Raw genomic sequence first — 15,571 nt, forward strand, 5'->3', positions numbered from 1 at the left:
GCGACAAAAATGATTAGGGGACTGGAACACATGACTTATGAGGAGAGGCTGAGGGAACTGGGATTGTTTAGTCTGCGGAAGAGAAGAATGAGGGGGGATTTGATAGCTGCTTTCAACTACCTGAAAGGGGGTTCTAAAGAAGATGGCTCTAGACTGTTCTCAGTGGTAGCTGATGACAGAACAAGGAGTAATGGTCTCAAGTTGCACTGGGGAAGGTTTAGGTTGGATATTAGGAAAAACTTTTTCACTAGGAGGGTGGTGAAACACTGGAATGCGTTACCTAGGGAGGTGGTGGAATCTCCTTCCTTAGATATTTTTAAGCTCAGGCTTGACAAAGCCCTGGCTGGGATGATTTAGTTGGGGATTGGTCCTACTTTGAGCAGGGGGTTGGACTAGATGACCTCCTGAGGTCCCTTCGAACCCTGATATTCTATTATTCTATGATTCAATATTTATAAGCAACCTTGGTATATCAATAAATGATACCTTGAAGGAATGCCAATATTTTGCTAGTTTCTCTGTTTCTTCCAAAATAAATTATAGTAAAAAAGTACCTTTCCCCATAGATGTGTTCCTCTGGAATCTACAACTGTAAGGTATGATGCATAGATGGATCTTGCCTTTTCCACTTGGGGTGGTCAGTTACCGCTGATGCACTTTCCACAGGAGCCTCAGAAAACCTTTCCAGGTTCCATGAGGAAGGGTTAGAGGATGTGCATCATCCTCACGCATGTGGGGAATCCGTCAAAAAGTTAACAGTGGTAGAGGCTGCATTAACTTCCACACACTGCACTATAGAAGTTCCAACCCCTTACCCACACCATCCCCGAAGGGAGGTTTCTAGTGGCAGCTGTGTGTTATGGTGCAGCTGTGTTAGGAGCTCAGGACAGATTGCAATCTTCTAAGATCTGTGGATTCTGGGGGCTGAATGCTGTGATTTTTTTTGTGGCAGAGAACTTCATACCCCCTTGTTTCCCCACCTCCAACTTCAGCAGAATCATTTGAAGAAAACTTGGGGCTTACCACATTCTAGTCAACTTTCAACTAAACAGGTCAAATTATATTCCATACAGTAGAACGTCTTATTAACTAATTAGATAATTATAGGTGGAGCTGGTAGCACTGCCTGCTATTAAGGTTGTCCAACACTTCTCATTATAAGACCTTGCTTTCAATTGCTTTTAACTTTGCTAAACTTTAACTGTTTGGGCTGAAATTTTCCATTCTGGATGAGTGCCTCAGGCTGGATTTCAGGGGAAATTTCAGCCAAAACAGTCCAGCTGTTTCCAAGAATGAAGCTAGAGAAAAAAATATTGTCTTGCCCATGTTCAAAAATTATTGAGACCTTTTCTTTGGGAAACTCTAAAGCCCCCATGCTTTGGAGTAGAATTTTGGCAGGGACATGGCCTTTGTGTCTTTTCCCAGCCCTGTGAAAATCTGCCCAAATTTGGCCAAGTTATAATTCTTTGAAAAATTGCAGTTTGCACATACTCAGACTTGCAAGAGTTTAACAGCTAAATTCATAAAAGATTCTTTCCTCACTGAGCATGCTCCATCCTGTCACAGCTCCTGTGTGTGACTGGACTGCTCATGCACCATCCTCGCAGAACAGCTGAGCATGCTCCAGCCCAGGGCTGCAGGGGTTAAGCTGGACTTTCCTTGCAATGGCTGCTCTGGGATGAGATGGGGCTGGGCACTGGAACTGAGAGAAAGGAAACTGTCTCTCCTGTGTTCTCAATGACCCTCTGGCTGACTCCCGGACAGTGAGAAGGAGGAGGAAGCCGTCTGATCTGAATGCAAGACCAAGGGGAAGGAAAGGAATAGATTGGGACAAGGAGCCTCATAAGAAGACTTGGACTGGAAGTTGGGGGAGAGTAATTGTGGCTGGGAGTTGGAGGGGGGAAACTGGGATTGGTTGGGCAGTGAGACTGAGACCTGTGGGAGACTGAGCTTGGCTGGGCAAGAAGAGTAGGGTAGAGAACCGGGGGAGGGGAGGCTGGGATTAGTTGGACAGGGAGGCTGAGACTGGGAGCTGTAGAGAGTAAAAGACTGGGAGTAAGAGCCAATGAGGAAATGGGGGGACACTGAGATTGGCCAACGAGGTAGGGGAGAGCCTGGGGCTGGCTGAACAAGGAAAGTGGGACTAGGAAGCAGTGCGGGGTGGGGTACGGGGACGAATGGGAGGAGAGACAAATCTGACAGGTGGTGTGTGAAGCAGAACTAGGGCTGACTGGAGATGAGGAGTCCAGGGATGGAGGTGAGTGAGTGAGATTGGATCAGGAGCAACAGGAGGGAAATTGGGACTGGGAACTAGTGCTTAGGGAGAGGGGAGATACAGACTGGGCCAGCAGCTGGGAGCTAGGAGCTGAGCCTGGCTGAGCAAGGGGACTGGGACTGGGATGAGAAGCCTGAGGAGTGGAGAGTGGGACTGGGATAAGGAGCCAGACGTGGGGAAGAAGCAGGACTCGGACAGGGATAGGCTGGAGGGGACAGGGTAGAAGTGGTCAAGTTTGGGGGAAATGGACGGAAGAGAAAATGCTTTTTTGGTGAATTTACTATTTGCTGACAAAATTTCGCCCAGCTCCACTCACTTCTGCAGCTGAAGTCGGGGGAGCTATGCTTCAATATATAAAGTTCTGTATAATTCTACTCTGAAAAAGCAAAGTCCACCCAAAATTATTGAATACTTTTGACCGTAACTTCTCTGTGCTTCCCCATCTGTAAAATGGGGATAGTACTACCCCTTGTCTCACAGGGGTATTGTGACAATAAATTAATTAATATTTGTGCTGCACACCGATTCTATAATGTTGAGCATACAGAAAAGCCTGTGAGGATATTAATAATTCTGTCTTCAGATCAGGGTTTGAATAGTATGCAGTAAATAAGGCCTGGGGCCACACATTGAACAATGAGGCGAAAATAACATATTGGATGGCTTGCTTACTAAGTGAACACGGTACATCTTTTGCGCTGAGTGAGGCAGGAGTCCTGTGGGAAAAATTGTATGCAGCAATTAACATATGTTAATTAAAGACTATATGTTTGGGGGCTGAATTGAGGTGGCACAGACAATCTTAATTCTGTCACTTCCTAACTTTTGCGTGCTTGACTTTGCAACCTTTATAGTGTTCTTTTAAATTTGTATGTTTGTATAATATTGAAATGACCTTATCTTGGTATTTTAAAATTTATCATTTTCTTAGATATAGTGAAACTTTGGTACTGAGAGAAGTAATGGATGTGAGGTTTTTATACAAAATGTAGAGATAAGAATGGCCATACTGGGTCAGATGAAGGGTCCATCTAGCCCAGTATCCTATCTTCTGACAGTAGCCAATGCCAGGTGCTTCAGAGGGAATTAACAGAACAGGTAATCATCAACTGATCCGTCCTCTGCAGCCCATTCCCAGCATCTGGCAAACACAGGCTAGGGATACTTGAGAGCATGGTTTTGCATGATCTGATTATAAAGATATAAATAATCTAAGATCTAAATAAAGGCAGATGGTCCAGCTCTGTTGTTACATATATGGGAGACAAGGTGGCTGAGGTAATATCTTTTATTGAACCAACTTCTCTTGGTGAAAGAAACAAGCTTCCCAGTTTATACAGAGCTCTTCTTCAGGTCTGGGAAAGCTACTTATATGGGTATGATACATATTGGTATTGTTGTGAATTACAAATATCATGCATGTTTGCATAGTTCTAAATTTTTGTTGCTTATTGTTTACATAAATTACAGTGCAAATTGTAAACAGTGTATCTGATAGTAAATCTGAATGATCTGCAGACCAAGAATCATTCACACACACAAAAAATCAAGCCTGGTTTTAAATAACATGTCCATGTTAAAATGTTGCAATTTGCTTATTCACAAATAGGGAACAAAGGTGGGATTTCACAAGTCAGTTATTTGTTGTGAATTATGCATTCAGCTCTTGTGCTCCACTGTAAAATTCAGCTAGTGGAATTGCCAGTTCTATTTTTATTTTTAAATGGTCCATGTTCTTTTGCACTTAAGCACCTCCATCACAATACTTTCAAGATTGTGTATTTCAATACAGATCCTTACATCGCAGGAGAAAAATTGCATTCAGCAGTTGATCTCCTATTCTTATTACATAGACTGTCATGTGTAAGTTAGGGAAAGAGTATGTTACCTTAAGATGATATACACTGTAGTCCACCAGTAAAATAAATACATGTAATATAAATAGAATGGAGATACTATGGCCTGTTTTTTAATGTCCCCAAAGAATGACAGTTAGGCATATGCTACGCTGCATCTGCATATCTGGCAGTTAGATGTCTATCTGCAATAATTTGCTCTTATAGTAAACTCCACCCATAATTAGTTACACTTACATTTTTATGGGAAGAAAAAAGGAAGGATGATTTTCAAAATCATGCTGTATATGTTTATAAGATGCAATACAAAAGCTGACCTTAAGCATTACCGCCCATAACTTAAGTGTCTATATATGTAGGTCAAGAGAAGACCTAGGGACTCAGGACCAATATGTATAACTAGCATGTACAGTAACATCCGATCTAGAAACAGTGGGTCAGATTTTCCTCTTGCCTATTAGTGAAGTCAGTGGAGTTACACCATTGTAAACATGATGTGAGGGAAGACTCAGCCCAGAAGGCTTCAGTTGTACACACCTCTTTATATTTATAAAATATTTACACTGCTCAGGAAATGGTGAGTTGTTCCCACAAATCTATACTGTACTTGCAGAACAAAGGTACAGTTCTTTGGGAAGTTTCATCTTAAATTATTCTCAAGTATCACCATTTACACCTCCCTTGCATTCTGAATATTGGAAGCTGCCTCTTTACCTTGGACCTTGTCGTTCTTTTTGCAGATCATGTAAACGGGCACTGTACAAGCCCAACCTCCCAGACTTGCAGCTCTGGAAAACGGCTCCCTAGCGCAGATGTTACAAAATCAAATCGCCGAGGGCCTGGGAGGCCCCCATTTAGGAAAGCACAGTCTGCGGCTTGCATGGAGATTTCCCTTCCAGTCACAACAGAAGGTGAGTGCCAATGAGCATTTTCATTAGGTATGTGTTAGTTTCACTTTTCCACAAGATGTGAAAGCAAACTAGTTACACGCTATTTAGCATGATCCCTGTCTTAGTCACTTCTCTAAACTGCTGTCTTCATTTAATTGTTTAGAATTAGAATGATCCCTGTGTTTTAGTGTTGTTACTAACCAGCCAGCCTGCTGCTGACTTTTGTGCTACCTAGAGATGCAGTATACCAAACTTCCTGAAACTCTCACAGTCCTCCCATTCTCTTTTTGAGCCTAGAAGCTTTGCTCCAGAAAAGTGATTGTTCATCAGAATTTATGTACAGTAATTCTGACAGCCAGTGACATCAAAAGCTTAAAATATTCTGATCCCTGTTTATTCATGAGTCATAGTCTGAAAAATGAGAAATATATTTATAAGACTAAGAGTTTAACCTTTGCTCACATGATGTATTATTCTTTGGTATTAAATATTATTAAGGGCTGTAAATTCTGCAATATCCTCTCTATGGGATTTACCCCTTGCTGGAGAATTGTGGTCCAGAATCAAAACTTTCTTTAAAATAATTTGTTTTGAGCACTTACGTTTGTGAATACAACCTCCAAATTTTGAACTAAGTATAAACCATGCAGTGTTGTCTACCTGAGTGTGCAGACACATTCAAACCACAGTTCTGAGGAGTGTAAACTGTTCCATTCATGTCAATGGGTTAAGTGCGAAACTTAAAATATGCCCATTTAAATGTCAGCATTGCTAATATTTCAGTGCCCATCATTTTAACAGAAGCATCCAGCTAATGTGCTTTTCCCATAACCTCAAAACACCTCCTGTGCCTTGTGAGATGCTGTCACTCCCAATTATCCCTCACCTACCACGCCTGCAAGTTCCCCCACACCCTCCACAGCTTCTACAGCGCAACAATGTGTTGTCCGTACAAAATGCTTTGGCAGTCAGCAACTGAAAAAAATGTACTATCAAAATAAACAGTACAGGGGCTCTTCTACTTTAGTCTTATTAATTTTCTTATTTAACTTACTAAAAATTCTATTTTTAACTTAAATGAGGCTGCCACAGAATTTCCAATCTGCCAAAGTAACGACACTTCCCAGGGCTACCCTCTGGGCCATAGCACTCCCTGGAGTTTCTGCAGTGCGGCAGTCCCACCCGCGACATGCACCTTCTGCCCCCAGCATCACCTCCAGTATGCCCTCGACACTGTGGCTTGCAAGGAGATCACTGGAAGATGGCCTTTTGCCTGTGTTCAGCAATACCTGCACCAGGGTAATTCTCCCAGAGTCAGAATGAGAGCTTTTAGAGCCCCTTTACGCAGCCTCAGCGCTTTTACCCATTGTAAGGGGGACAGTGCGAGAGTGATGATCTCACCCATAGAGCCTGTTGATGCACCTTTTAAATACAAACTGTAGAAAATACCTTTGTTCCCAGATGTAAAAAAGATCCCTCTACATACAGGAAATGGAAAGAGCATCAGAGCCCCCTTTGTTAGTATTTCTGATTGCTAGATCTTCAGAGTTTATTCATTAGGATGTGATAAAATAGAGGAATCACTGTTGATCCTTTTCTCCCCAGGGATGGGGAGGGATAGGTCAGTGGTTTGAGCATTGGCCTGCTAAACCCAGGGTTGTGAGCGCAATCCTTGAGGGGGCCATTTAGAGATCTGGGGCAAAAAAAAATTGGGGATTGGTGCTGCTTTGAGCAGGGGGTTGGACTAGATGACCTCCTGAGGTCCCTTCCAACCCTGATATTCTACGATCACAGCAAGAGAGAAGAGCTCACTCTAGGATCTACCGAACCTGACAGTATGGAAATGAACTCATGAAGCATGTATTATCCCAAAATGGTGACCTAGTAGGGATTTGAGTGCAAATCCCAAACTCATGGGCTGGCGGGAGGCAGGTTGGTGGACGCAGCACTCTGTGCAGAGAAAGCAAGCTGCATTCTTCGCAAGGAACTCCATCCAGCTGATTTAAGGGGCAACACTGATCACTTCCAAAGGAACTACATTTAGAGAAAAAATTAATATGATGTGGAGTCGCTGAAGGAGGAACCCAGAAATCCTTATCTCTAAAACATAAAACAAAAAACAAACCCATGAAATCACACTACAGTCTCTCCACAGCACATAGAAAAAGTGTGATCTTCCAGTCCCCTGTCAAAGAAAATAACTCTGTTCAAAGAATATGCCCTTTATAAGCTCAAATGTAAATACAGACTAATAGATAGTTTGGGACTGAGTACAGAACCAAGATAGACTTAGAGAGCTCTAATGAAGTCATTGTAAACTGCTTATGAATAACAGCAGACTTCATTCATGAATTAACCTGGGTGTTCTGTTCAAGTTACTTATTGCTAATAATTATTAATATTATAATATAATATTATAATAATTAATATGGAGCTCATAGGTAGCACTTTTCATCTGTAGATCTCAAAGCACTTTACAGAGATGGTAAAAGTTTTAAAACTTTCCACACGTAATGATTTAGCTTTCTCTTGTCACTGAAAGAGTACTCTAGCTTTCCTGGATGTCAACAAAAGAATACTTAAAGGTATCAGTGATGTCAGTGAAATGGTACTGCGGCTCTCACTAATGTCACTGAATTGACTTTAACAGCCTATTCGCTGTCACAGTTAACAGCAGAATAGTTGATCAGGGTACATTAGATTAATATGTAATACGATATGTTTATACACACATGCATACAAGTTGTTTAGAGTATATATACACTAAAAAAGAACAGCCTTCTTGTACTTTATAGTCTCATATTAATAATGGGATGGAATCTTTTTATAAGAATCCTTATTTTGAAATAAACCTAGGATGTTATTTCCATTCAACTAGGTTAAACATTTAATAGATTGCTACTGTGTTAGCTCTTTTGAGTTTCGGTTTAGTAATTGATCTGCATCAAATGACTGGTATGTAAGAATTCTTCCACAGACATTGTTTTGGCATATATTTATTCATCTCAGTAGTGTTCTGTATTAAATACTGCCAAAAGTGATGTGAAGCCTGCGAGGGTCGTAGCTTTAAAAAAAAAAAAAAGGACTTTGCAAAGAAAATGCTGAGAATACATTTTCTGTCCAGACGAGCTCATTACATTTCAGACATTGATCAAAATAGAGGCTCCCTTTGGCCAAGCCGTTAAGAAGCTTTGCTAAGCTTTCCACAACTGGATGTCAATCTTTCACCCACTATTTAGGAATTTATGCTGCAATAAACAGCACATGTAATTTGGAGGAATTGACTGCCTGTGCTCTGAAGTGGTGAGCACACATGAATAAAATATAGATTTTATTCACTTGATACTTCACAAAAAGAGAAATAGGCTAGATTCACAAAGGTACCTTGGCGCTCCGACACTGAGCATTATCATACCAAACTTTTAGGTGCCTAGAAAATCACTGGGATTTACAAAGCCTGAGTTGGGCACTTAGGTTCCCCATACAATGAGTAGGGAGAGATGGGCACATTAGAATGGGATTCACAAAAGCCAGTATGGTAGGCAACTCCTTCCCTAAGATAGCCAGTAGGATGTGCTAAGCTGAGGGGTGTGTGCTAAGCCCTGCCCCTCCTGGAGAACTAACTCCAGGCTGCTGCCTGTAGGGACCCTATCCCGTAGGTAAAGTCTGAGCATACCTACCAGATCAGGCCCTGTAGATGAGTTACCCTGAAGAACACCTATCTTCCCTCAGTGTGTGAATACCACTGGTGCTTAGGCAGCCAACCTCCAGGTATGGGGGCTACAGTCCACATGCTCAGAGGCAGAAATTTAGGGAACTTCTACTTCAAAAATGTAGGTGCCAAGCGAGTTTAGGTACCTACATGGCTCGGCGGAAGCTGAGTGGGAATTTTGTGAATCCCAGTGGGACCTGATTCTGGGATTTAGGTGCCTAAAGTGGCAGTTAGGCACCTACATCCTTTTGTGAAACTAACCTGTGATATTTCCAAATCAGAATGGAGACATTTGGTAGTATTTTATTTATTATTAGCTTTAGTAGAACATCAATGGGTCCTTACAGATCACTATCTAAATAACTTAAAGCAATTTTCAGAAGTAATAAATATACTGCCATGGTAAAATTGGGTGGTTTTTACTTTTGTGTAATTTGGTGCCTTTAAGGAAAGCCCTACTGCATTAATAGTATCTGATGTGTTAATTTCTCCTTCCAGTTCCTGCTGTTTCTCCCATATGATCATTGATTTGATAAAAAAGATAATTAAGTTCTGTGACTAACCACACGAAATATGTTAAAACAATAAATCAACGAGTACTTCCCACACTGCATTACAATAATAACCATGACCTTTTAACACAATGAAAAAATAGTCTGTATGTTTCCAGCAGTTTCTTTGATGTTTTTCATGTGAACTTATGTAGGAGGGTATTTTTCCCCCCAGCTATCACCTTGAAAATATCTTGCTAACACTTGCCACTTTATTTAACAGGAACTGACATGGGGTAAGGGATTCCTTATCTAGAAAAACATTTTTGATGAACCTCCCTGTTAAGTAGACTGGCATGTGAGAGAGGGAAGAGAATTGTTCTTTCTTATTCCTCTTTAGCTGTTTCAAACTCTTCAGCTTCATAAAGAATTGCAGGGTTTTACAGATTCTTTAAAAAAACACAACTCAAAATTAAAATATCTTGTAGTGGCAGAGCAGTGGTGACTATGACTTGATCTTTATGGTTATTCCATTAAAATCTCTTTCCCTTGCCGCCTTGTCTTACTAAAAAGAGCTGGTTTGAAAGCTTTAAAATAAAACTCTTTTCAAACATAAGTAGAGTTTTTTTAAAGCCTCTTTTGGCTCAGAATAGAGTCAAAAGAGGATGCCTTTTCAAATATTGCTTATGGTTAGTATTTCAGCTTCAGAGCCTGTTTTTCCAAAAGAATAATGTATAGCTCTGATAGTTTTGTCATGATGATAGTCCTTGTCAGTATTTGTTACTGGACATCTGTATTTCTGATACACCCTTCGTGACATTAAAATTTCTCAGTTAAAATTTGACAAGTTTTTCCAATGTGCCTTTTGGCTTATCAGTTTTCAGAAACGTGATATTTTCATAGCTGCAATAATAAACTTGCTAGTTGAACCTTTGATACCTGGTTCTAACAAGACAAGTATGAGAAGAATCTTGCAGGCTGTTAATAGCCTATTATTAATTCTGAATAATCATGCTTTCACACACTTTTGATAAACCTTTTTCCTGCTTGTGTTAATTAAACTATTACTTATTTGCACTGTATCAGAAACTATTGGTATTACAAAGCCAAATTCCATTGCTGCACTTAATTTTCTAATTCAATCTTTTTAACCGTTACTGAGACTCTTTGAATTTAAAAATCATGTGTCTTAAATAAAATCAAACTTCCTTTCTCATGTTATACATGACACCTAGGATTATTGAAAAGTGCAGAATTTTTAAAACCTAATGCACATTCCACAACTTATAGTGTTGGTGTCATTTCACTGTTTATGGGCGTAGACACTTTTTTCATTTCTGAGATTGGACATTGTCTGGGATGAAAACACTAAAAGAGAACATTTGTTGTTTTTTAAACATTGTTTTTGAAGTTACAAAAACATCAGAAAATGTTGCTATTGATCTAATTTTAGTAAAAGCTTATTCTGATAAAATCTAAATTTGGGTCCAAATTTGACCTAGCAGTGTGCCTTTACGTACCAACAGCTATAAAAAATCCAAGGGCACAGATTCTCCCTTCCCCTCATGAAAAGCAGCAAGATGGGACACTTTGTAAATAAATTTTTTCATATTGTCTCGTTGCATAAAGCAAAACGTGGTTTGCCGCCAACTTGGTAGATCTTCTGGCAGGCCAGAGCCACCTGCCCAGAATGTCTCTAGCCCTGCTCCACCTCTGAGTTCCAGCCATCTCCACGCTTTGATTGCAGCAACTCCTGGGAACTCTGGAGTGCTCACACAAAAAAGTCAGTACAGGTTGGGGTTGTATTCACTTTTTCACATATCTTCTGTGGAGATGACGTGCATTCCCACCTGGCCTACCTTGAGTCCTTCCCCTGCACAGATCCCAGAGGGTACAGAGAATCCTTCACAGAGTCTGAGAGACAGTACTGCAGAGCCATCCCAGTCCCAAGTCCATTTGGAGCAGGGGAGATCTGAACCTGAGTATTGATCTCTATGGGGATGAACTGGCTCAAGTGTGTGTGCTGTTTCTGTATCGGAGAGACAACATGCACTTTCAGTCTCAAAATGTTTTTTACTTTAGATTAAGGAGAAAACTGACATTAAAGAACAAAAGTACGGTTGCCATGGGAGAGCACTCTGTGTGTAAAAAGAAAAGGAGGACTTGTGGCACCTTAGAGACTAACAAATTTATTTGAGCATAAGCTTTCGTGAGCTACAGCTCACTTCATCGGATGCATGCAGTGGAAAATACACTCTGTGTGTGTCTCGGTGTCTCCTCTGTAATAGGCTAGAAGCAACTCTAAGAAATGCCTTTGGAGATTTGTCAGTAACTACTGTCTTTGAACCTTCATGATTTTCTGATCACAGAGCCACTTCTTGTTCTCTGAAAGGTTCTGTCTAGAGAGGCCTGTTAGCTAATGGGGTGGAGCTGCCACCTAGAACCTGCATTTGCTGCTCCTGGTGTTTTCCATTGTCTGACTGCAGGGCTGTTAACTCTATCAGCATAGAAGTACTGTCAGTAGCATTTTGGATATCTTCAGAAAATGACTTGCCTCCTTGGTTTTGTGTAGCTGTCTTCTGTACCTCCTAACCTTCATGTGGTTATGACAAGACCATGGGGGCAGATGGTATCCTGTAACTTTGGCAGGTGCTAGCCACTTCGTATTTGAAATCTTACATTTTCTCCCACTTGCAGTGGAATAACTGGCATTTTTGTTGTAGTATTTCTTCTGTTCTGGTTTTCTGCTGTGTGGTGGTTTTTTTTTACTACTTCAGGGTTACTTGTCTTTGTCCTTCTACCTGTAACTCTCTGAACAGATGATTGTAATAAGGTGAGGTGTGTTTACTTCCCTAACAGTGCTAAATAGAGATTGCTTTAATCTGCCTCTGCTTCTGTGCTGTTTGTGATAATCCTTTTAATTCTACATTTTAAGGGCTTGACATGGTACACTTGAATTGACACATCAGTGAGAGTTGTGAGAGTTACACAATTCATAAATGGTTCATTTTGGAAACCACAGGCAGGTACAATGAATTTACATTTCTAGAGGCCCAATAAAAAGTTTTTAAGCATAAAACTAATTTTGGCCATGAATCTAGAATTACTCAAGTTTTTGTAAATTTGAGCTACTTTGTGTTTCTTGTCTGAGCTTATCAGATTTTCTTTTGGAGTTAGCGAGTATTTGAATCAGATATGCTCCAAACTCCTTCTGCATCTCCTCCTTTCATTATTTATAGGCACTCATGATAGCATGACCACTAAAAGAAGCTCCTTACATACCCTGTATTTTACATTTAACAAATATTTTGAAATTCCATGATAATTTTCTGCAGTTGCTTTGGGTCACAGTGTCTGTTATATGACTCCAAAAGTTTAGGGCCTCTCTCCATCTTGACCAATTTCTGCCCATAAACATATTTGTGAAACCACTCACAACTGCAAGAAATGCTGGTGTTTCTTTTTCAATCTGAGGTTAATTCTGTTGTGTTTTAGTTAGCACTTTGGAAGCATGTGACACTGGGCAATCTTCTTGAAACTGGAGTCTCCAATTTGTGGGAGTCTGCATCAACTGAGATATTAGACTCCCTGTTAATGTACAAATATTTCACTACCAGTCCTTCTGCCAGATTTTGAATGGCATGTGATCCAGTAGGCAGCCTCTGAGAACACCGACCAGATTGGGACCCATGGGTGAGAAAGGCAGTCCTCTGCCTGTCTTCCACCAGTCTGTAGACTACTCTGGGGATTAGGTGAGAGGTGGGCATCTCTCAACACCTAGAGGGAGGCAGCAGTACATGTGCTCAGAGGCAAAAACGTAGGTGTTGAGTGAGTTTGGGCGCCTACTGAGCTAGGCAGCAGCTGAGCGGGAGTTTTATTGATGACATTGGTGCCTAAAACTGGAATTTAGGTACCGAAGTCTGGGGTTTAGGCACTTAAGTACCTCTGTAGGTCTCAACCCCAATCTCTGACTCCTGCTAGCTCATTCCTGTCAGAAGTGACTTAGCCCTGGGTGTCAGATAAACACGTCTGAAGAGCGAAATTTTGTACCTTTTGGAACAGAGCACTTATCACCAAAAAGTCAAAAACTGTCCCATGCAGGTTATTCCAGCACCTCCAACCAGGCCTTCATCTCCCTGTGCTTGATTTCAATCTACCCACCTTGAGCACCGTGCTATATACCCCATATGTTGTTCAAAAATGGGAATACAGTATAAACATTTCCAACAACGTGCAGTTTGCCCCGACAGTATTGCATCCTTCCTTGGTTATGGATATGATGAGACTGTGTTTTTACTTTAAATGGGAAAACAAACAAATTCTTCCCATTCCCTCCTGCCTCCTCTATGAAAGTACATGAATGGGTACCCCTTGGGTGCCTCGGGATTATTCACAGGCAAAGGGGAAGCCCCTGGTTCAAATATTGACAGCATACTACTAAATTGGCTCTAAGTAAACAACAGCAGAGGAGGGTTGGGGGACAGCGGTTTTGTTGTTCTGGGAATAGTTTCTCAGTGTGGTGGTTCTAGTTAGATTTTTAAATTATCTTGTTAGCTGTGTAGAAAGCTCATGTACATATCACATGTTCCTTACTTTTAAAGTGAACAAAAATAAAAGGAAATTTGTTATCCTACAGTTATTTGATGTCTGCTTAATTTTAATACAAATTACTGTCTGTTTCATTCCCAAAATCAGATGATTGCATGAAACACTCTAGACCCAGCTGAATACTGAGACTGTTGTTTTGCACTGTGCATTGAGGGTTTTATTTTGCAATTGTTTCACTACTAGCAATTAATTATACAAGGCAGAAATTGTTTCCCAATATCTTAAGTAATCTGTGAAGCGTACAGTTAGAGGATCCCCAGTGTCTCTATAGCGCCGGTTAGCCTGGCTTGTGGAACAATATGTAGAGCCCTGCAAATCTGCAGCTATCTGCTGTATATCTGCAGCTATCCGCAGACCATGTGTGCAGATCGCTGATAGACTGTGGATACAAATTTTGTATCTGCACAGTGCTCTAGCAATATGCAGTATGCACACAGCTCACACAGGGGAGAATCTATTTAGAAGTGCTTGTATTTTTTATGATAATGTTATGCAAGTATAGCCATTCCAAATGTTTTTCAAATGCAAAACATTTCAAAGTTACTGTACCTAAAATAGTTACTGTGAACAAATATGCAGGTAGGGAACCCATCAGAGCCAAAATTGAATTTTAAAATGCTCTAGGCTGCATGCGTCAAGAAACAAAATGAGATATTTTGATTCCCCTATAAATGAACAGGTAAATTTCTTTTCTGAAGCACCCTTTATACTCTCCTTGCCCTGAAGCAGTTTTATATGGAAAACTTACCACAGATCATTCCTGAAATATAAATTGCATCGTGCATAAATAGACAGTGCTTCAGAACAAGGGGATATTTTAGGACTCTGATAAGCAGTTTCAGTCTCTTATATAAGCTCTAAAGAGTTTGATATCTTTGAATTAAAGATGGGCCCAGATCTCAACAGCCCACACACTGGGAGTGTTTGAAATCCAAATTCAGCTCAAAGTCATAGTAATTTGAATGTGAAAACACTTCAATTGTGTAAGTAGAGGCAAGTGATTCATACAGTAGAACGTGGGAATCTTTGCAGATTAAATACGTGAGGATTTCTGATGGAGAACATAGCTCATGCAGTGAAAATGTTTAGCTCTGTCTGTCTTCATATCAAGTGGGATTTTTGCTTTCCCAGTTCCTGGTTATTTTTAAAATAGACTGACCCAAAACCCAGGCCTGAACCTACCCCCACACAGGTGATATCATGCTAAAGATCCAAATGTTCTGCCTTCAGTCTGTATCTTCTGAGAGGGCCTGATTCTCCATCAGTTCACACCAGTTTTATCTCCATAAACTCTAATGATTTCACTAGAGTTACACAAGCATTCAACTTGTGTAACCTGGTGGTGAATAAGGTGCAGAATCTCTGTAGTAACTACTGAACAGTTAGTCTGTGAGGGCCTGGTGACCACCTCACAAGATTTGGCCCTACATTAGTAGACAAAATTGCTCTGATTTAGGAGATACTGCACCAGTAATTGTTCACATACTTACCAATACAATTGAAAGTCTGAAGTAAGGACACTGTCCGAGTCTATTCATAGAAGGGCACTCACTATAAATTCCCAGTTAATTTTCCAGTGGTACTTATTTGTGCTTAAAACAACTCTTGCTGCTTTCTAGTGAATTGCTTTACCATGCAATGTAGCTTTAGCGTGGCACCAGTAAAATGTGTTTAGAGATGTTTCTTTATCCAGATCTGTGTGCAGCATTCTTAAGTGTTTCAATACCCTGTGGTGTCAG

General features: G+C 40.6%; 1 protein-coding gene across 9 annotated transcripts in view; it reads left to right on the forward strand.

Moving 5' to 3' along the window:
• STXBP5L (syntaxin binding protein 5L) overlaps positions 1–15,571 on the forward strand; it is a 428,399-nt gene that overhangs the window by 388,429 nt on the left and 24,399 nt on the right. For all 9 annotated transcript variants that reach the window (XM_074974797.1, XM_074974780.1, XM_074974789.1 and 6 more), the window contains one exon: positions 4,872–5,042. In XM_074974797.1, the coding sequence (XP_074830898.1) occupies positions 4,872–5,042 (171 nt within the window). The remainder of the gene's footprint in view (positions 1–4,871; positions 5,043–15,571) is intronic.

The sequence above is a fragment of the Natator depressus genome, chromosome 1 (genome assembly GCF_965152275.1).
Source record: "Natator depressus isolate rNatDep1 chromosome 1, rNatDep2.hap1, whole genome shotgun sequence".
Taxonomy (NCBI): domain Eukaryota; kingdom Metazoa; phylum Chordata; order Testudines; family Cheloniidae; genus Natator; species Natator depressus.